The following is a 24,127-nucleotide window of genomic DNA, read 5'->3' as shown; positions in this document are numbered from 1 at the left end:
GAAAACAACAAAGCTATGTTCGTGCATGTGCTTATCTGAAACTGTTTGAGTTACTCTTCAATTCTGACCTTGAACCAACACTTTAAAATGCTTACAGTTGATACTAATAAATTTTATTACTGAGAAATTCTTTTATGGACATACTGTACTTCTAGAAGAAACTATTTAATGGTCTTAGAAATTTTGACAAATAATGGATTTTAAAAGCTTATTAAAACATTTTATAATTAATGATCGACTAAAAATAGGACTTTTAAATGTTGACCAATTTGGCAAAGGTGTTTGCCATTTACTCTGAACTGCATCATTCAAAGCATGAGCGACATTACACAAATGTAATTATTTGAAACATTTTTATAGGCATAGGCCATTGCTGATTTTCATTGTATGTCATAGAGAAACCACAAGAATGAACACGAAAGATCAATTCACAAATAAACAGAAAGCACACAGAGAACACAATGATGCACAGGTGAAACCAGCAATGAAACAGAATTTCTCCATGGAATTCTTTTTATTTTGTTCATTCTTGTAGTTTCTCTATGACAGTGAAAACCAGCAATGGTATAGGTGCATGGATGATTTTAAAATCAAACTTATCCACTGCAAAAATCATTCAAAGAACCTACCAAATATACAGTTCACTCCCGATTATCCGCGAAATTAAGTGGCAGGGCCACCGCGGATAGTGAAAATCGCGGATAGTCCGCAAAAGAGCCGAAAATGGGAAACAAATAAGGAAACATTAATTACAACTTAAAAATCTAAAAATTTATGTACAGTAAAAGTTACAATTAACAGTAAAAAAAATTTTTAAATGATAATAAAATATTAGTATTTTACTGAATAATTAACATACTATACATTTCAGTAATGTAAAAATAAAAGTGTTCAACCATACAACTAAAAACAAACTGCGACAGAGACAAAAATAGCAACGCATGCCAGCCTACTATGTGAGTTTCGAGAAGGCCTATGGCATTTTACTGTATACTGCATACAATACACTCGTCAGTAGAGATCAAATTTGCTCATTTGTAATAAAATACAGATTTACATATGTGCTGTATTTTTTCGTAGCATGTGCGGATAATCCACACAGCGAATCATCCGCCCGCGGATAATAGGGAGTTTACTGTAGCTAATTTCACAGAACCATATGAGCACGAGCACACATGTATAACTCCACGATGAACGCTACAGGCCTAGCAGCACGGCTTTTCCCGCTGTTTCCCTTTCATTTTCTTTCCTTTTGTTGGTGGGAATGTTAAATTGTTTAATATTTCAGGAAGGTATATATCTCCCCTTCCGTAACCCTCCTCCTCGTGTATGTCAGTGCCGAAGTATTCCACAGCAGGAGCGGATGCAAGGAGGGGCAGAGATTCTCCCCCTACCCCCTTTCCCATCGCCAATCTTTGCCACAAAAAAAATTAGGCTATTTTTAACAATTTACCATGAAATTTTAAATATTATCATATAAAGTTTTTTTTTTTTTAATTATTTTAATTGCATTAAAATAATGGACACTACTTTATAACATCAAATAAAAGTACCAAGTTTTTATCCACCTTGCAACATAACAGTTTAGCCTCCGAAATTAGAGTGGACTGCGGATCACCTGGAAAGTTTTTGGATGTGTGTGGTTGAGTGTGATCCATGGACTTTTTTTTCTCTCTTTCAAAACTTGCTGTGTTTAGAGTTATGCCAGAGTGAGCTCTGTAGAGGAGCACCATGTGGTTTACGTTGTGTCTCAAACTGGGTTTACAAGCAATCCACTCTCACCGATGCTCATTTTCCTTCTTTCTACAGTTGGGACATTCACACTATGTAACTGGTACAACCTTAGTTGGCCAGGAAGGTAAACAAAACTATATAAATTCTTTGTTTTCAAATTGGGTATAAAAACAAAACTGTTTGCTTTCTTGGAAATACATTATCATAACATTCAAAAATTGTACCTGTCACTTATAAGTTTATTTTTTATTATTTCAACCGAATTAAACAACCAATATTTTTTTGTACACTAAAATAATGAACATCTCGTAACGTGTAAACAATGAGTTTTCAATGAAGAGATACAATATCCTCAATATTTGTGTACCCTACCAGTGGTCAGCAATGACAGCTTCACTGTCGCTTGAAGAAAGCATGTTCATTCCCTTGCCCGCTTTCATCCTTCATCGGCAACTGTGCAGAATTTTGCATTTTATTTCAAAGGGAGAGGGTGCAAGTGCTCAGTTCTGATAAGTTGAAAACATAGTGTGAATGATTCACGTGAATTATGTTGAAAAGAGGAGAGGCAGAGCTCTTCGCCATGTTTCTCCCTCCACGTGGCTCTCGACATGGCCTTGTACATAATAGCCTGATATTATATTGATAGTAGTATGCAGTGTCTCATGCTTATATTGCAGTTCAGAGTAATTTTAAAACGCTGTTGCCAGACTCATACTGCCTGGCTTGTAAACATTAAAAGTCTAATTTTATATTGTATCATAAATTATAATAAGTTTTAATTTTTTTCATTCAATCTACTTTTTTTTCTTCTTAAGACCATAAAACAGTGTCATTTGAAAGTATTAGTTAAGTCACAGACATTCTGGAAAAAAAAAATTCTAAACACCAATATTTATTTCATAGTAGAAACTATTTATAGCGATCTGTCACTATTGGTAGCGAGTCATTCCATTGATTATGAGCTATGGTCAATGCAGGTTGAATTTGCGTTATAAATAAAAAAATTGGTAAATAGCCAGCCCTGAAAGAAAGGAAAGTTCCAGGGTTCTACAAAATTGCCTCATAAATAAAGGCCCAATAAAGATGTTAAATTAATAAATATAGCACACCGACAACTTAAAATTAAAATAAAAATATGATTCTGATTTTTATAGCTGGCCTCGGTTTTCAAGTTTGATAAAGTGTTGTTTTTGGGTCTCAAGTTGAATTCCCTGGTAAAACAACAGATGTGTGTATAATTTCTAGCAACAAGTTTGTGCTAATATATAAAAAAAGGTTAGGCACAGCAAACAGTTTACGTGTGGGTTTAAAAAATTTGGATAATACTGAAGAACATTACACAATATATTACATTATCCCACAGGATTAAGTAGAAATAACAAATTTCATGTGTCATAATGTGACTGTAGCAGTTACCCTTTTATAAACACTGTAAATAAAAAAAATAGTTACTATGCAGTCCATATTGATGCGTATCATATAAGCTCTCAAACTTTATAGTATCAACTGTTTAATAAATTCAACAAAATGGGCAGTATTTTAATAAAATTCCTTGTTCAAAATCAGGTCCAAAGCAGGGATTTAGTTGTTTTTTTTTAAGTCTTTTTCTCTTTTATTGGAGCCGTTTTGTTTAAAATTTTGGTCTGCTAATGAAATAATTGAATAGTTGACGTAGCTGCTCCTGCAACTAATTCTAGTGGTGGTTGCCGAAACGTGTGATCAGCGTCAAGAAATGTATTTGATACACTATTTGTGTACAGATTTATCACGCTAGGCATTATTTCAAAGGATTCTACATTATTATTGTGTCGGCTTCATATTATTAATGTATTTGAAACATGAGATCTTATGAATTTGCTCGTTACTGAGGTCAGATGTTACACATCTCTGCCAAGTACTAAAAGACTCGCTTAGGCTACATGTTTTTTACACTGCTGATTGCAGAACATGCTGATCATTTCTTATAAATTGTTTCTTTCCTCAGATTATTCATATCTTTTGGTTTCCATGAATGGCATTAAATATACAACTGCACTAAATAGTAGTGACAGACAAAAAATGAGTCTTGGTGAATTAAAAGATCTGATCCCAATTGATTGTTTCCTTGTCGTTTCTACTACTGTTGTAGTTCATTGTTAATAGTTCACTGTTCATTTTCTATGTCTCAACAGCTGAGTCATACAACAATTTAGGTTTCAAAGTCCCATTTACTAAATGTTGCTTCATGAAGATCTAGGGCTAGGTGCACTAAGGCTGTTGCACAAGACAGAACCTTCAGTTGGTGGTTGGTTTAGAGTGAGATGCTATAAAACCCAGAATTGTGTGTGTGTGCACAATAACAGTAAGCAGCCAGCTTAACATGTGGAGGGTAGAGACAGGTATTGGTTTTATTTTGGGGGGGGGGGAAGAGAGGTGGCGAAGAACAATTGATATGTAAGGTAACATGTTCAGCATGGAAAATTGAGTAATTACTTAATTATTAGCACAAATGTTAAGTAACAAGTGACATAGTGAGGAGGTTGGAAGTGTTCTGTATAATTCAAAATACAATGACACTAAGTAACAATTCTGGATTTGTTGAAATTTTTTTGGACATACGCATTGCTGTTTAAACTGTTTGTCATAAAAAACCTCAATAATGACCAAAAAATATGAATGTGCAAACACATAGAAAACAAGCCATGATCAGCTGAAGTCAAAAGTTAAAAATATAGGCAACACAGAAAATTCAATGGAAAGAATTAGTCAGAAAATGATTATTGCACAGATGAACTCAGTGGGTTGACGACGAGACAACTGCAACAAGAACAGTAAAGCAAGACAAAAAAAGACCTTGGACATCACAAGAACAGACAAACCCATCAGTGATACTAAACAGAGATGCACAGGTGAACCCAGCAATGTGATATACTGTAATACCCCAAGTGTCTTAAAGAATAATTAAATAATAAGGTTAAAAGATTTGGAAGCTTTGATTACTGAGGCCCTCAATTAATAACTACAAAAGTCAACAACACAGGCGACACTAGGAGTAAACAAAGAAAATTTAGGGACTCCCTACAAATACTTGGGAGTAAAAGGATCGTTATTATATATTAAATAAATAAAAACAACTGTTACGTCTATAGACTTCCTTATTTTATTAATCATTGTTCTTTTTTTTTATAGATTAAATTTTCCTTAGTAAAGACTGTTTTTCATTGATAAGTGATCTTATTTACATAACTCACAATTACACTTATTATATGATATTCCTTAACGTTATTTACGATAGGGCCGGCCCTTAATGTATAACAAAAATTAAAATATTTAAAAACAAGAATGAAATTAACATTGGTAACTTTAAAGATTGTACATATAGTCCTTCCAAAACATAATATAAATTTCTTCTCCTCGAACTGCCTTTTACTGTCCGCTGTCTTAACTGGGTTACACTAATCTTGGGTTCGTGAATAAAAAGATAGAATTATGCGGGTATCACCCGGGGCTTTAGGTAGACGGTGATCAAGGGAGTAGGCCTAATGATGTTGGATTCTGCGCAGGAACCGACTCCAGAGGTTCTGGCAGAGGATTTTGGTTGCCCCAAACTTGGAACCCTGTCTGAAACAAAAGTCCAAATTCCAAAGAATTAGACCCGTTCCAAGACAGTATACTTAAATGGCGCAAAAGGCCAATAGAGGGAAATTAAAAGGGGGGGGGGATGACGTCAAGACTTACCAAAACAGGGTGTTGGTCCTGGCGCTCAGGAGAGGGCGTCTCGTCTCCGCAAACTCGAACCACGATTCGCGGTAGCCACGGAAGTCATCATGATTAATTAAAAAAAAATAATTTATATAAAAATACTAAGTTTCTCTACTTTCAACTAAACTACTGACTGGTTAATAATTTTAGCTAGGGACTCCATCCCTCTAGTCTGAGAAGACTACATAATATACGATGTCGATGATTCGCAGAAGATCGCAGATACAAACGGTACCAGTCAGTCAGGAGGCGCGCACCGAAGAAGTTCAGAGCGGGATATCACCAGAATATCATAAGCGCGGGGTCTCTAGAGAATGGGAGGGGGGTTAGGCTCTGAGCCGAAAATTGCCGAGTCCACCCGAAGGTGTCCGGCATAAAAAAAATTAGATCTTACTGGAGAGACTGCGCGACTGAGGCGCTATCTTTTGGTGGCGAGAGGAAGTACTAATAAATCGACTTGTGACCGACGAGAGTGTCAAGCTAGGGGGTAATGGAGTAACCAGTGGTGCCACCTAGCGGCCTGAGACATAAGGAGGGAAGAGAGGTTGTCGTTACCTCCGCGCGAGCGCGGTAGTGTCGGCGCTGCCGACGCCTCACAAGTGGCATTAGTTACCACAGCCGTCGCTAGGTGTCGTTAAGGTGCAGAATCGTAACTGCGGCTGTCAAGCCTGAGATGGCCTTGACTTCGGTTAACGCACTCGAGCGGTCGTCGCTCCTAGCCACTTCTGAGAAGAGAGGGAGGGTGAGCAGGCGGGGGGGTGGCTTCAAAAAACGCATGGTCTGTGGGACACAAGGCCCACGGGATCCTCCTGTCGTGTCTTGCTGCTAGTGAACCTTATACCGATTCATGACAGAGTTAGCCGGGCTCAGCACTGCTTCACAAGCTGCTCTTAGCAAAAGGTGACCCGCGAAGAAATAACGTTACCGGCTCCGACGTACCTGGAGGCGGGAGAAATATTAGCCAGAATGCTAGCCTAGCATGAGGCTGGGAAAGAAAATCAGCTCGCCTCTGAGAACAGAGGCTGAGGGCCTGGCCGTAAAGAAAATAAGATGAGAGAGAGAGAAAAAAAATATAATATTTCCAAAATATTTCAGATTACAAAATTTTAAATAAACGTGCCTAAATCTCTAATTTACGGCACATACTCCCCCGCGTTAAAGCGGAGCTTAGGGGAAAGCAAAAACAAAAACCAAAAACTTCAGTAGGACGAGTTACCAGGTTCGCCTGTATCCTACTACTTACATGCTAAAACACAAAAAAAAATATTAAACACTCTTATGAACTAATGTGCACATTCTTAATGACTAACATGATTAAATTCATTAACTTAATTAAAATTATTAACTTAAGTGGCCACTTAAACTAACACCTTATATTAAGTTTTCTTACAAACTAGTACCATGGATTTTTATTGTTACTTAATGTTACTACCTAGGTTTTGTATTCTTCAGTTAAACTCCTTATTGAGTCTTAAATATATATATCGGGCATGCCAAGGCTTAGAGAAAGTAATCGCTCCTATTTTAAATTCGGATGCGCTTTCTTAAGGTGGGAGATGTGCGCTCGTGTCACATACTCTCCGGAACTGGGGTCGGCTAGACTCACAGTCACTGGGGTTAGAAATCGTTGGATCTGTAATGGTCCAGTCCAGCGATACGATAACTTGGCCGATCGCTTATCGATGGCCTTACTCTGCGGGTGTGCTTTGCATATTACCGTGTCACCTACCCTGTAGGGGTTAGGGGAGCGGTACTTATTGTACCTTCTCTGACTTGTTTGGTGAGCCAAATTTAAATTCCTACGCGCCTTTCTCCAAATCTCCGTGATGTCCTTGGGATCATCCGGCAGTAGGTCTTCGAGAGACCAAAGATTGGAAAGTGGTGTGTTGGGCTTATAAGTAAACATAATCTCAAATGGGGTGGATTTGTGTCCTTCATGTCGGGCATAATTAAATGCCATCTGTAACCACACCAAATTACTGTCCCATTTTTCCTGCGCATTCGCGTGGAACGCTATGAGCGCCGAACGAAGATTTCTATTAAATCTCTCCGCGTGCGAGGGTTTAGGGTAGTATGGCGATGTCGTCACATGCTGTATACCATGCGAGAAACACATGTTCTTGAAAGTTCTGGATGTAAACTGTGTTCCGTTGTCGGATACAATTATGTTCGGTAATCCTGAAGTTTTAAAAATATGATTTTGTAATGCACGCACAGTGGTGTCAGCTGTAGCCTTACGGAGTGGGATAAGCCAAACAAATTTCGAAAAAGCATCTATGCCCACAAGAAGCATAGAGTGTCCGGATTTGGATCGAGGAAATGGCCCTACAAAATCAATAAAAAGTTTTTGCATAGGTCTTTCGGCTACTTCTGAGGCAAGAAAACCGTACTGTGTATTTTGTGCAGGTTTACTTAGTGCACATAGCTTACATAACTTAACTCGCTGTGTAATGTCCCGGTGCATTCCTTCCCAAATAAAATGGCGTCGGATACCTTGAATGGTTTTATAAATACCTAAATGGGCACCGAGAGGTGAACTATGGTAATATGTGAAAATCATATCACGCAGATTTTGTGGAAGAACAATTTTAAAGTGCCTTGACTGTTGTGTACGTTTTTGTAGGAGACCTTTAGCTAACTTATAAAATTTCGGAGCTGTACCCGCTTTAACTTGTTCAATTATTTTTGCCAAATATGGGTCGGCTTGTTGATGTGTTTGTATGTCCTGAAAAGCTAAGGGGAAATCGGTTAGGAGTGCCTGACACGAAATCTGAGGTTCCTCCTGAGATATTGTTTCGGAGGGGTTCTCGAACATTCGAGAAAGTGTGTCAGCCACAATGTTTTGAGTACCGCGAATATGTTGAATATTAAATTTGAGAGAAGAAATTTTGGTGATCCACCTTCCAAGTTTTCCTAATTGTTTAGGGTGAGCTAACAGCCAAGCGAGTGCCTGATTATCAGTTTCCAATAGAAATTCCCTATGTTCCAGAAACTGTCGGAATTTATCAATACCAAAAACTACTGCTAAACATTCCAACTCATACACTGAAGATGCTTTCCTTTCCTGAAAAGTTAATGTACGTGAGGCGAAGGCAATGGGTTGCCTGGCACCATCTATTTCCTGAGACAATACCGCCCCTATAGCAACACTTGAGGCGTCTGTTTGTAAAATAAAGGGTTTACTAAAATCTGCCATGCGCAGAACAGGTGGATTCGCTATAGCTTCTTTCAAGAAATTAAATGCCTTGTCTTGTTCAGGACCCCAAATATATTGTGTATTTTTCTTACGTAATGCATTCAAAGGTGCCGCATGCTCGGCGAAATTTGGTATGTATTTGGCATAAAAATTAGCCATGCCAATAAAACGAGCTATGCCTTTTGTGTCTTTAGGTGGTTTGAATTCCCTGATCGCTTGTGTTCGTTCTGGATCAATTGTAACACCTTTGTGTGATACCAAATGTCCAAGAAAAGATATTTCGGAAGCAGCAAATTTTACCTTTTTTGTATTTACAGTGAGGCCTGCCTTGCGCAGTCTTTCAAGGACAAGAGTCAGATGCTGGATGTGTTCCTCAAAACTTTCTGAATAAATTACAAGATCATCTAAATAATTGTAAACAAATTTAAATTTAAAATCTCCTACTACTTGTTCAAGAAGTCGTGTGAGTACCTGAGCACCTGTGGCCAAGCCAAAAGGTACCACATTATACTGGTAAAGATTCCAAGGTACGCAAAATGCGGTAATAGGTTTTGAGTCTTGCGTGAGTGGGATCTGATGGTACGCCGAATTGAGATCGAACACACTGAAATACCTGGCCTTACTAAACCAATGAAAGGCTGAGTTCAAATCTGGGAGGGGTGTTTGCGGTATTTTAATCTGTTTGTTCAGTTTTCGATAATCAGTGACGAAACGTTGTTCCGTGCCCTTGGGTACTAGAAATGCAGGTGAACTGAAAGGAGAATTAGAAGGTTCTATTACCTTATTATCTAACATTTTCTGTACGTGTTTTCTCATAATTTCCATTTTAGGACCTAAAAGTTGATAAGGGTGAATTTTGACTGGCGTGGTATCAGTCAATTCAATTTGATATTCAATTAGGTTAGTTCGACCTAATTTCTTAGTTAGCACATCTGAAAATTCATTACACAAATCTCGAATAGCAACTTGTTTACTGGGCTCGAGATGATCCAGGGACAAAGAATTTCTCTCGTCAGTGTTGGTAGAAACATTAGTAACTTGTCCTGACCTTTTATTTTCAGGTTTCACGAATGATATGACAAGATTTTTATTAAATTTAAATACAAAACTTCCTGCTTGTAGATCAATCAAAATACCTGTTTTTGCGATGAAGTCGGAGCCTAGAATAAGCTGCGTGGCTAAGTTTTCTGCCACAAGAAAAGGGAAATTCCAAGTGAATAATTCTATCCTGATTTTCACTATAGCCACTTTGGATATACTAATTGGTTCGTCCGCTGCAGTAAAACAGCGCACATCCGTGACTTCTGTTTTCAGAACCTGCTTGTTCTTCTGTAATTCCCTAAACAAATCGCCTGAAATAAAACTACGAGTAGCTCCTGTATCTATCAGACCAATAATTTGATTTTTGCCAAACATTGCTTTAGTGTATGGTAATACAGTTCGGACGTGACCGAAAATGTTGTGACACTTACGTTTTCCTTGGTTAGTCAGGCTAACACATGTTTTGCAAATTCTTGTGAATTTCTCAGAATTTTCTTTATGATTAATTTGCTGTGTTATAATCTTCTGTTTGTGTTTTCTGTCTTTTTCTGTGTATTTCTTTCGTTTATTTTTCTTGTGTTTTTGTTTTCCGGTGTTATGCCTTTTTTGATTTTCATCTTGTTTTTGTGATTCGTTAGTATGCACATTATGAACAGAAAAATTCCTCTCGGATGAAGTTTTAGGTGGACCAGGTAGAAATTTGCCTGGCCACCGCCTTACGCGTTTTTTGCCTTGTTGAAATTTGGTTTGAAATTTTTGTGGTTACATTGCTCAATGTAATGTCCTGTTTGCTTGCAATAATTACAGAAAGGTGTTTGTTGTTGTATGTTCTTGTTTGAACCATACTTATTATTTCTGTAGTAGTTTGTTTTCTGTTGTGGGTAGCTATTTTGTTGTTTCGTCTATGGAAAACTATTTGCAGTTTCTGCCTGAGAATCATGCTTATCCACGGACTTCGCTGACCTGTTTCTCTGAGTGTCTGCATATTCGTAACTCATGGCCTGTATACAGAGTTGATCTAGTTCTACAAAACTCCGTGGCCTAGCCTGGAAAACAGCGCGTGAGCGCTCTGCCTGATTTAGTCCGTCTACTATGCAACTAACTATTTCGCTCTCTGATACGCCCAATCTGAGAACCGCCGCGGCTTCTCTGATTGATGCTACATAGTGCGGCAATGCTTCATTACTTCGCTGTAGCCTGTTGTACCATTCCAAACGGTAATTTGTCAAAAGTCTGGCAGGTATAAAAAAATTCAAAATTTCTTCGTGGTATTTGTCAAAAGAGTAACTATTTTCTATTGCTTGACTCGTTCTTTCACTCAGTGGTGGTTGGGTGTAGGGAAAAACTATCTCCAACAACTGTTTGTCAGGAATGCCCCCTTTCTGTCTGATTTTAAGTAAGTGCCTTATGAATTCGATTAATTTATCTGGGTCAAGACCACTTGTTTCTGGAAAACCAACAAGTAATCTCTCGACTGGATGGGCAATTTTCCCATAACAGCTATACTCAGCCGCCCTTGGCGTAACTGGTAATGTTGTTTCTGGTTGATTCTGCGTTGATGGCGGAGGTGGGGGTGAAGGATGTGCAATTTGCGCGGTGGGGATGGTAGGGATTGGAGTTCCTTGCCCGGATGTCAATAAAGAATGAAACTGGGAATATGGATTAAAATATGGCTGGTTTGTGGCGAATGGGAAAAACAAATTTTGCTGTGTTAAAGGATGCGGATTTGCAGGCAAGTTACCGGAAAATGTGACACTGGTGATGGGAGCTGTAGAAACATGCATGCCTGAGGGAATCTGAGTGGTGGCTGCTGGGATGGGAGGGGTTAAAACTGTGATAAGTGATTGAGATGTTGATGTTGATGAAATGGGCGGAACCTGCCTTGTTTGACACAAAGATACTTGTGTGTCGGGTTGCCTTATTTCCTGGGGAAATTCCGGATTCTCACTCTCTACATTTCCTAGTGTTTCCATTCCTAGGTTTTCTGCCTGGGCAATGTTGGCCCGGAGGTCTTGTTGAGTTTCTAATTGGACTGCCCTAGCTTTCAATTTAATTTGGAAGGCATTTGTCTGTTGCAGACAACGATCTAGCTCTGTTCGATAAACACCATTGAGCACATCTGCGGAAAGTACCACAAGATTTTCCAGTCGTCTGGTGACATGCTCTAATCGCATAATGTGTCGCTTTACATTGGGCAAATTCTCTTCCACATCTGAATAACTTACGAAAGCAGCTATGTCGTAAAATTTGGAGCAAGCTATGTTGAATTCCTCGAGTATTTCTAAATTTAGATTATGTACTGAGGTAGGTAACTTATCACGTACTGCGGCTCGAAGCCTCTTTCGCAGCTCTTGCGCATTTCCAGTAGTTGGTAAATTACGCAACTGCAACTCGTAACTTAATTCATCTACTAGTTATAGCTCCGGAGTAATCATCCTGTCCGGATTCATAGTATTACACAAAACAAAACACTACCCTCTTAAAATTATCTCCTAAACTTTAAACTTAGGTATACACTTAAATCTAGCTTATGATTAAAACAATTGCTTTATTGCGTGGGAAGTATGTGCCTTCATAATTTATTATTATTATTACTACGCGCGTCGGGAAATGAACAGTGTACACGGGTGTAACAAGCTGTCAGGTTAGCTTGCACAACAGGGTACCTACAAGGAACGTCACGTCAGCCGGCAGGACTGACCTTGGCGTGCAGCGCCTTTAACTAGTGGTGTGGGGGGGGGGAGTATCTTGTCCAGCGGACACGTCTCTGTTGATAAGCCACGCGCGCGGGCTGAGTCGCGTGGGTGGGCAGCCAGCCAGCTGCTCACAGTGCGCGCTCAAATGTAAACACACAAAACTTATGATAATTTTAAAATTCAAGGGTCAATTTAGCTACTACGTGTATCAGCGGACAGTTCACAAATTACTTACTACAAAAAGATTCTAAGTGACAAAAAATATATAAAAAAATTTTTTTATTCAATTTTTTTTTTTTTAATTTTAATTTTAGGTATGACCTTTCAAATTAGGTATGCCTATAGACGTAACCATGCTCTGCTACCATTTTGTAATACCCCAAGTGTCTTAAAGAATAATTAAATAATAAGGTTAAAAGATTTGGAAGCTTTGATTACTGAGGCCCTCAATTAATAACTATAAAAGTCAACAACACAGGCGACACTAGGAGTAAACAAAGAAAATTTAGGGACTCCCTACAAATACTTGGGAGTAAAAGGATCGTTATTATATATTAAATAAATAAAAACAACTGTTACGTCTATAGACTTCCTTATTTTATTAATCATTGTTCTTTTTTTTTATAGATTAAATTTTCCTTAGTAAAGACTGTTTTTCATTGATAAGTGATCTTATTTACATAACTCACAATTACACTTATTATATGATATTCCTTAACGTTATTTACGATAGGGCCGGCCCTTAATGTATAACAAAAATTAAAATATTTAAAAACAAGAATGAAATTAACATTGGTAACTTTAAAGATTGTACATATAGTCCTTCCAAAACATAATATAAATTTCTTCTCCTCGAACTGCCTTTTACTGTCCGCTGTCTTAACTGGGTTACACTAATCTTGGGTTCGTGAATAAAAAGATAGAATTATGCGGGTATCACCCGGGGCTGTAGGTAGACGGTGATCAAGGGAGTAGGCCTAATGATGTTGGATTCTGCGCAGGAACCGACTCCAGAGGTTCTGGCAGAGGATTTTGGTTGCCCCAAACTTGGAACCCTGTCTGAAACAAAAGTCCAAATTCCAAAGAATTAGACCCGTTTCCAGACAGTATACTTAAATGGCGCAAAAGGCCAATAGAGGGAAATTAAAAAGGGGGGGGGGGGATGACGTCAAGACTTACCAAAACAGGGTGTTGGTCCTGGCGCTCAGGAGAGGGCGTCTCGTCTCCGCAAACTCGAACCACGATTCGCGGTAGCCACGGAAGTCATCATGATTAATTAAAAAAAAATAATTTATATAAAAATACTAAGTTTCTCTACTTTCAACTAAACTACTGACTGGTTAATAATTTTAGCTAGGGACTCCATCCCTCTAGTCTGAGAAGACTACATAATATACGATGTCGATGATTCGCAGAAGATCGCAGATACAAACGGTACCAGTCAGTCAGGATGCGCGCACCGAAGAAGTTCAGAGCGGGATATCACCAGAATATCATAAGCGCGGGGTCTCTAGAGAATGGGAGGGGGGTTAGGCTCTGAGCCGAAAATTGCCGAGTCCACCCGAAGGTGTCCGGCATAAAAAAAATTAGATCTTACTGGAGAGACTGCGCGACTGAGGCGCTATCTTTTGGTGGCGAGAGGAAGTACTAATAAATCGACTTGTGACCGACGAGAGTGTCAAGCTAGGGGGTAATGGAGTAACCAGTGGTGCCACCTAGCGGCCTGAGACATAAGGAGGGAAGAGAGGTTGTCGTTACCTCCGCGCGAGCGCGGTAGTGTCGGCGCTGCCGACGCCTCACAAGTGGCATTAGTTACCACAGCCGTCGCTAGGTGTCGTTAAGGTGCAGAATCGTAACTGCGGCTGTCAAGCCTGAGATGGCCTTGACTTCGGTTAACGCACTCGAGCGGTCGTCGCTCCTAGCCACTTCTGAGAAGAGAGGGAGGGTGAGCAGGCGGGGGGGTGGCTTCAAAAAACGCATGGTCTGTGGGACACAAGGCCCACGGGATCCTCCTGTCGTGTCTTGCTGCTAGTGAACCTTATACCGATTCATGACAGAGTTAGCCGGGCTCAGCACTGCTTCACAAGCTGCTCTTAGCAAAAGGTGACCCGCGAAGAAATAACGTTACCGGCTCCGACGTACCTGGAGGCGGGAGAAATATTAGCCAGAATGCTAGCCTAGCATGAGGCTGGGAAAGAAAATCAGCTCGCCTCTGAGAACAGAGGCTGAGGGCCTGGCCGTAAAGAAAATAAGATGAGAGAGAGAGAAAAAAAAATATAATATTTCCAAAATATTTCAGATTACAAAATTTTAAATAAACGTGCCTAAATCTCTAATTTACGGCACAATACAGTCTAACCAGCAATGGCATATGTCCAAAAAAAAAAGGTGTGTGTACTTATGGTCACACTTTAGAAGTTATACTTCTTTTGGATTTAACACACTGAACTATTTTTCAAAAATTATTTTATTTAATTTTGTAAAATAATCAAGATAAATTTTAGTTTGTAATGAAAATAAGTAAATATACTGAATGTTTATTCTAATTTAATAATTTTAATCATGTTTTAAATAATAATATAATAATTTATCATTTATTATGCAAATTTATTGTACATATGTGATATAACCTCACTTATATGGTACTTGAAAAAGTTTATAAACACAATTTCTATGACTAGTATTCACAATAAATAAATGTTTTTAGTTAAATAGACCAGTATTCAATATCAATCACTAAATGTCTGAACGCGTCTCGCACGTAGTTCCGCACCTGCCTCTAGAATTCGCTACTAGAGCAGCTACGTTGTCTATCGAATCATTAAATTCGCAAGCTAAATTTTAAACTATGTATATAATGAAATGGGTTTGATAAAAGTGAACAAGACTTTAAAAAATACTAATCCTGGGTTTGGACCTGATTTTCAACAAAAATTTTTTAAAATACTGCCTATTTGTAAAATTCGTTAAAAAGTTCATACTACTTATATAGTTTCCACACACATGTTAGATTACTATAAATTATTAAGTATTAAAGGATAGCTGTATTATTATAAATTTGTATATTTTTGTTAATTATGCGAATTCATGGAAATTAATTCTCTAACAAACGTAATTATTTTAATATTACTTCATGTAAAAATAGAGGATATACGCATACCTATTATGAAATAATCAAATGAACTAAGGTATGATTTTAATATTTTAGCAATACAATAAACAAATAATATGTATTCATATATATGTGAATAAACAATATGTTTAAAGCACAATTAGTATAATCCAGTAATCTGTAATTAAAAAAAAGCAAAGAATTTTCTACTGCCGAGTATTCTTAGGGTTTTTTTAAAACTTGAAATTGCTCTTTACTATGACTATTTTAATTTACTAAATATATTCCAGGGTTGTTTCACTACCACAAAGTTTCGTTTGGCACAACAATACGTTTGGCACGTCCCCTAGTTTTTTATGAAAGTGACTACATATATATTTATGGATTCATGTTCATACACACATGGGGTCCGCCATTTTCCTGCGAGTGTTTTGTCGCGCGGTGCGCGCGTGCGTATCGTAAAAATGCACTCGTTTTGTTCGTGACGTGCCTGAAGAAGTGTAACGTCATGAAATCCTGAATCAATTTTCCCCCACTGCATGAACCGTTCCGAGGGCGCCCATATGAAAATTAGTGGTGGGGGGGGGGGGAACCATCACAAATGACAAAAAAAAAAAATGGCCAAAAATGGCCTTAAAGGACTCAAAATTTGCCGAAAATGCTCAAGGACGAAAATTTTTTTTTTCTTTGCCTGAAAGTTAGGGGGAGCCACGGACCCATAGGTATGGGCGCCCTTGAACCGTCCGGAGCTGGACCGAGAGTGCCGGGGGACTGCCCGCAGGTGGGGAACATGACGGACGGCGGCCGGCAGCTCCGCCTGGCCTCCGACTGGAGCGTGCCCGCTCCGCCCCCGGGCGCCGGCTGCGCGGCCGGCTCGCAGGAGGCTGGCGACGTGTGGCCGGGAGCGCTCGACGGGCACGGCTACTACGAGGCGGTGGGCATGCTGGCCGGCGCGGGCACGGGGCTCGTCGCCCTGCTGGTGCTGTGCACGTGGGCCGTGTACCGCAGCTTCCGCGTGCCTGGCCGGCCGCGCTCGCCGCCCTCGTCCGTGTCCTCCTGCAGCCGGCGCAGCTAGGCCGTCGCCCCAACACACCTCAGTGCACGGGAAACTGTTGCATGCTTCGCTCCCTGTCCGTATGATACTTATTAAATGCCCTTTCACGAGTGAGTACCACTTTCCTTTACATTTCTAGGGAAATAATATCTGTAAGCAGGGGCGTAGCCAGGGGGGGGGGGGGATTAGGGTTTCGAACCTCCCCCCCCCCCCTAGCTCAAATTCATTAATTAATTTCTTATTAATCACTGAAACAAATTTCATATTAAAAATTAATAAAATTTCTACCATTACAATATTTAAATTTAAGTACCGAAAACTGCTAAAATAGCACTATTTTACACCTTAAAATCCAAATTTTCCCGGGGGAGGACCCCCGGACCACCCCGCTTTAATACGGGGGGCCCATGATTCTTAACACCCCCCATACACAAATCCTGGCTACGCCACTGTCTGTAAGAACATGCAATTTTTAAGACAACATAATGTATAATTTTTTTCAGTTACTTTTACAACTTACTTTCTTTAAAAACCACAAATATCATGCTTTTGGCAAAACATTTTAGCTTCTGAAAAATAATTGCTACATATTATACTGTACATTTGAAAAACAGATTTTGCTTGCTCGTGAAGTGTAGGTATATAGATACGAAATCCCTCATAATAAACCGAGAGGATGTGTCTTTGCATGGAAAAATTATGGATGAAATGTTTGGTGTGTAGCACACAAGTGTTGTTGATGTCTGACTGGACCTCAGGTAGAAGACTTGTCAAACATGAAATCGAAGAAAAAAAAACGGTATTACATTTCAAAAGTCATAACATCGCATGATTGGTTGCTAAAGGCCCGGCCACAATTAACATCAGATTTTACAAGCACAACTCCCACAGTATCATACCTTACTGTTGAACTCCATGTACTTCAATCTGACTAGCTAGAATCATACATTGCAATAAGCATTTACACAAGACTGGTATTAGTTTTAAGTAGAGTTCGCTCTTGCTTAATACTTTATGTTATTGCTAAAACTGTGAGGTGTTTTCGGCCAATCAGGAGCTCTGAGAACTTTATTTAATAAATAAGAACATGATATTGTTGACTAAATTGTACCGTACATTATTTAATTCTGTTTTTTATGTTTGCACAATGGAGTAAACATATAAACACCACAGTCCAATTTCTGGAGTAGAAAAAAAATTATTTCTGCTTAAAATTTTGTAATTCTGGTGCTATCGTGGATTTTATTGTGTTATATTTTTTTTTCCTTATAATTACACACAGGGATGGATCTATGATTTCTTTAGCCCTGGGCAGATATTATTATTAGTGCCCCCCTTTTTTCCCAGGAAAAATATAGAAAAGAAGATACACCTTGCAATAAACATAATTTTTTTTATATCCATTTACATTATTTGTAAAATTATGTCAGATTTTACCAAGCCAGTGTTTTAGGGTAGGTTATATTTCATATAGAAATGTGTTTATAGCATTAACATAGTTTTCCATGATTCAATGGAGACTCAATGGTTAAAAAAAAACATAGTTTTAATTGTGTTACAATGTTTAAACTACAATTTTGAAAAAAAAAATTATTTGATAAAGCACTGAAATTGAACTAAACATTACTTATATAAATATTTAACATTTTTAAGATCCAATAAAAAATTTTTTTGGACAAATTTGTGTCCCCTCTAACCTGGTGCCTGGGGTAGGTGCCCTACCAACTGCAGTAACATTAATTTTTCGAAAGCTAAAACAACCCAAATATACAGAGGAATGGGGTTAAGTTTATGTCTGTTGTAGTTTTGTGTTGCATAAGTGCTTATCGCAATAACCATACATGTGTTAGTGCAATGTTAATTGTGCTCGGGCCTTAAATGCAATTAGCAGCATGGACAGCAGGGCTTGTACACTGATCAACACCAACCAAAATCTACTATTATGTTAAAAGACAAGGATGTTAAGTCATTTAGAAAACCAACACCAGAAAGTTACTTTAGATCTCACCTTATCAAGTCAAACTTGGACCCAAATAATTTTTTTAACTTAACGAAGACAAAGATTAATTTAAGATTGGGTAAATTGCAGAGATTTATATTCGAAAATTTCTACCAATGTTTGGTTTAGTTATAACCAGCATGGCTCTTGACACATTTGACCCTTTCACTTGTCTTTTGCTTTCTTCTAAGTCAAGGGACACAGACCATGCGCAACAAATGACCCCTGTAATGGCCCCACTGCCAGATTGTGGTTTATAAGTTTACTAGTTTAAGGACCGCAAATCCAAGTATACCTATTTCAAATGGTCAAAAGTGGTAAAAACCTAATGAACAGTCTACAATCTGAAGATACACAAGACCAATTATAAAAGATTGTATGGTGAATTGCGGTAAAACTGAAAATTACAGAAAAACTGATCAATACACCATCTAACAGCTCAAAGCACAGAAATTCAACTATTATCATGAAATTAATCAGACTTTTTAATCAAAAATAACTGGAATAACAAAAAAATGTAATGTTTAATATATTAAATTCAATGAATGTAATTTATTTAGCATGAATTTTTTACAAAAATTTAAATACCTATTAGATTTTAAAATATTATTTTACTCTTTCATGATCTTACAGCAGTTATTAGTAACTCATTTTTACATTACGACATTGGTAGGCTACATTTTTCTAACAAGTACTTGCAGATTTGTTTTTATTGTTCTGAGTGCATCATATATCAGTTAAAATGAGACTGTTCTGGTGAAATAAGTATCATGAAACAGTTGTGTACCATACGTGTTCAGTAATATGCCATCTTTATGAATAAACAAAATTCATAAAAAAATAAAAAACAATAACACTGAAATCTACTGTTTTAAAAACAATATTGGTCTAATACTAAAGCCATAAAGTCTTGTCTCTATTTGTATGGTCTTACGACATATCCGTTAAACAAAGCACACTACGAGTATTTTCAGTGTGTCTGATCACAACACAGAGACATTTCTAACAGCATTAAACTGCTCTCGAGGCAAGGAGTGATGGTTTGAGTTCACCAAATGTCAAGACTCAGTTCGTAAGAGCCAACTCAATACCCATTGTGACGAACATCAGGTTAAGCCCACTCACTGAGATTACTACAGTCTAAACACCTTAAATACTGCTTTACTTAAATACAAATACTGCTTAAACCACTGAGTAAAGAAGTAAACAAAGACTCATTTTAAAAGAAGTTGTCATACAATTGGCCAGCCATCCATGGAAGAAGCAATAAAGTTTTCAGGCCTCCTTAACATGGTACACTAAATATTTCTGTAATACAACCTCTGAACAACTTATTAAAGTGAGAGAAGACCACAAATACATACATTATAAAAAAAACCACTGATGAGTAAAGTTTTTGTGTGTTTACTTCATTCAAAATTTTAGTAAGCGAACCTCAGAAAAGTATTATCAGAGGATTTTGAATTGTTAACATAAATACTGCAAACAAAAACAATTAACATTAAAATACTGTATCAGCAAAAAAAACTGTCTTATTCAAACAGTAAAATTTCTAAATTAATAAAAATAATTAATAAAAAAATTAAAAATTAAGTTCTGCTCATATAACCCAACAAAATTTATGACTGTTTAAAATTGAACTCAATTTCATAGCAGTTATCTGCAAAATAAAGACCTAGCCAACCTTTATTATTATGAGGCTTTGTTCTGTAAATGCAGTGTAATTTCCTTTGTTTAAATTAATAATTATAGTGTTACTAACTAAATATGAGATGAAGAAACAACTAAGTTAGTTAACTATTGTGTACGGTTTATATGCCTTGTTATAAGTAATGCAGTTTGAAATGTGCACACAAATAAAAAAAAAGACAAATACCCAACTTCAGAGAGTACGTACGTCAAAAATGTAATGCAACATGTTTGCAGTGTTTTGCACAGACTGTAAGAGCACACGCACATAAAGAGAAAAAAACAGCCTAAGTAAAGAATGGTTTTAATGATGCATGGTTATGCGCAAAGGCTTTAAAGGTGATGAGATCTCCGAGGGCTCCAAACTGCTCAAATGATGACTCGGTGCTCATGAGTGAGTCGTGCCAGGGACAAGAACGGAACCATCGACCCTTGCCACATGAGTGTGAAGTCTCGTGGTCCACAGATGATGATGCTTGCCTGAATTTTCTTCGTCACCCACAAAAGAAGGCCTACTACATACCTTATGGTCAATATAAAAACTAGTGATGGGTCAAATACCAATTTTCTCGGATCCAAATCTCAAATTTTAATCCCAAAGAGGACCTCGAATATACCCCTCATCACTAAATCTAGCTGTCAAGGGTCAAAAAATAGTAATTTACAATAAATTAAAAAATATTAACTATGGTGCTGAAACATAGAACCTTCTAAATGGTTGTTCACTATCTAAGTTTCCAGAATCAATACATATTGTAATAGTATTTATGTAATTGCATCTTAAAAGTACAATATCTTGGGGAATAGTAACAGGATAGGTATGAAGAAAAATATTGATTTAGTAAACTTCATAGGTTGTCAGTGTTGAATTATTTAATTTACTTAATTTCCTTTACTATTTTGCCTTTAATCTTTTTTCCTCGTAGAGAGAATCCTTAGATTATTTAATACCATCAAATCCTTAGTATTCAGAGGATTTGATGGTATTTAATTATCTGTGGATTTGATGGTATTAAATAATCTGAGGATTTGGTGGTATTAAATGATCTGAGGATTTGATTAGCCCATTTCTAATAAAAACTCAAACATAAATGTATTATCACTCAAACCGACATGTGCAAGACGTCCTCACCGACTTTAACCTACTGAAACACTCCCAGAGGGCAGTATCCTCTAACCTTACACAAATAAACACTTCCCTTCAGTTTCAGCCATCTTCGGATCATCGCTAAGAAGAGATTCGGACTGGTGTGCAGTTGCCACGCGCTCTCTAGGGAATACTGTTTCCAGAATGCACAAAAACAGCCTCTGGTCCACGGAAAACTCCCTCATTTTCCAATCTGCAATTTTGGCCATTCCTTGAAAATGTTGTAGCTGATATGAAGTAAACAGCTACGTCACAATTTTCTGGGCTGAAAAAAATTATTGGCAGACACATCACAATAGTTATATTAAGTGATTACAACTTTCCATGCTCTACCCATGTGTGAATGAAAGTTTAATTTTGATATATAATTTAAAACTGCAACATTTTTTTTCAAAAAAATGCATTTGATTGTCATTAAAAATTTTCAAAGTCAACACAGTTTAGAGGTTCTTATTATTGTACAATTATTTGTAAATATTTCCTTATATGTAAATTAAATTAATTAAACAAAAAATTTCTCATTTTACATATTTCTGAGCAACTGCTAATAAAAAAAATTGGTTGTCAGTAAAGTCGGTTTACGGACGATAGTTTAACGTGACGTCATAACAAAACATTGATGAAATGATTGATCCAGAAGAAAAGGAAATATCATATTCGGCCTGAGACTGAGCCGTAATAGGTTTTTGCAACCAAGCCATTTAGGCATTAAAAATATTATATTCTTTGAGGAAGAATTTTTTTTTAATTTTTCAATCTTTTGCATGATAAAATCTACCTCTGCATACTTTTATGAATAAAATTGAATCATTTTTATTGAATTATCACTATTTTGTATGGATACAAAGGAGTGAAATGAAATGTGCAATTGAATTAATAAATTTACTTTTATTTGTATTCATTAATTCAAATATATTTATTACTTTTGAAATGTTGCGTGCGCCATTTTATTTTTACAAGTACAAAAAAAAAAATTTCACAGCTGCCAGGTTTTGAACCATCAACTTTAGTTAATGAATTAGGTGCGCTAACCACACGCCCACGAGGCCATACCAAGGATTAGTAGTTTCAAATGTTATATATATATTTATAAAAACTTTGTTTACGGTAGGGGTATAATATTAACACGATTTTATAACAAATACGCATCCCAAATACACCAAACTTATTTATAATGTGTTACAATATTTTTTAAAACATTGTGCAAAAGATCCCGGGTGTAATTTGAATTATTATGTGTAACTGTAAAACACCATTGCTGGTTCAAAACGTATTTGAATTTTCAACATTACTTTTAAATAACCGTACTGATTGTGCTGAAAATCGGTGGACGATCGTTAAATTACATAATATTAATAATTCAAACGACGAAAATATGATTGAAAGTCAAATCGATGGTTGTTCCAATCGAGTGGAAGAGAGATGTCACGCATGCGTACAATGAGCATGAAGAGAGATGCCACGCATGCGTACAATGAGCAAACGGAACACATCCGTAGTGGGACATCCGTAGTGGGACACTTTTTCGTGCGTGCAGCCGGCGTTCATCGATTTATTAGACGTCACGTCAAAAAAATTCCCCTTCACACGTACTCAGTGCTATTGAGGAGGAGGTTTGGCTAAGTTTCAAAATTTTTTTAATGCCTGTGACTACCCTAATAGTAGGACAAAACTTGCAAGTATATTGCTAGAAAAAAACCATTGAAAATAAGTTTTGCGATATGCACAGATCACCTTTATAGTTATGGCCATGCTAAGTATTTAGTATTAGTATTATTAGCTATTAGTATTTACGTAGTTTTTTATTTATCTTTTATTTATTAAAGTTATGGTTTGAAAAATTGTATAGAATGTAATGGGGAGGGAGACCAACAAAATTATTCGTCGCCGGGCTTTTAGTTTTTCTTAATGGCCCTGGACTTAACAGTGAAGTTTTCAAATTCATTACATAAAACACTTTTTTTTTAATTTGTAGTCTTTGAATTATTTTACTAGAGAAAAAGTCCCAAAATAAATTATACGTTCACATAGACATACAAAAGAAAACAATTGATCTTTACTTCTTTTAAGCCAAAGTTTGATCATCATCCATTATATTTTAGTCAATATGTTGATTCAAGTGATAATTTTGCCAATGTTAAGGGATCGTCCATTAATTACGTGAGGCTCGAAAAAAAAATGGGGGGAGGGGGGGGTGTAGAGAGATATCACTTGTATTTATTTTTTTCGCGCGATTTCTACTAAACCGAAAAGCGACGCGTGACCTTGACTCACCGCAGCCAGGCAACAATATCCCCGCCCGCCGCAACATGAACCACCCGGCTCGGCTTGCCAGCCGCCAGTAAGACTGTGATTTTGGCGCCGAATACATGCGTAAATCACATATAAGCCTTTCCTTTATTATTTTTATGCCAGTGAGAATAAACCTGCAACCTAAATGTGTGTCTGGACATTTTTATCACTGTGCTTAATTTTCCAGAATTAAATTATATTATACCTATATTTAAAGATAATATTCTGAAAATTTTAAAAATATTTATTTTGTACCAAAAAAATACACGTGATTTACTAGGGGGGGGGGGGAGGGAGAGAGAGAGAGAGTCTGAAACCTCACCACAAATCACTAGGGGGGAGGGGGGGTTAAAAATTTGCTAAAAAACATCACGTGATTAATGGATGACCCCTAACTTCAAAATAGGAAGAAACACAACTGCACAG

The 24,127-nt window shown here is 37.3% G+C and overlaps 1 protein-coding gene across 1 annotated transcript in view; it reads left to right on the top strand.

The window, feature by feature from the left end:
• The window catches only part of LOC134541709 (uncharacterized), a 95,605-nt gene extending 78,921 nt beyond the window's left edge, over positions 1 to 16,684 (top strand). Inside the window, exon 10 of the mRNA XM_063385355.1 lies at positions 16,302 to 16,684. Coding sequence (XP_063241425.1) covers positions 16,302 to 16,595 — 294 coding nt within the window. The 3' untranslated portion in view covers positions 16,596 to 16,684. The remainder of the gene's footprint in view (positions 1 to 16,301) is intronic.
• The last annotated feature ends 7,443 nt before the right edge of the window (positions 16,685 to 24,127 follow it).

This window comes from Bacillus rossius (genome assembly GCF_032445375.1).
Source record: "Bacillus rossius redtenbacheri isolate Brsri chromosome 4 unlocalized genomic scaffold, Brsri_v3 Brsri_v3_scf4_1, whole genome shotgun sequence".
NCBI classification, from domain to species: Eukaryota; Metazoa; Arthropoda; class Insecta; order Phasmatodea; family Bacillidae; genus Bacillus; species Bacillus rossius.
The sequence above is the reverse complement of the archived record's forward strand: the minus strand, read 5'-3'. Positions and strand labels throughout refer to the sequence as shown.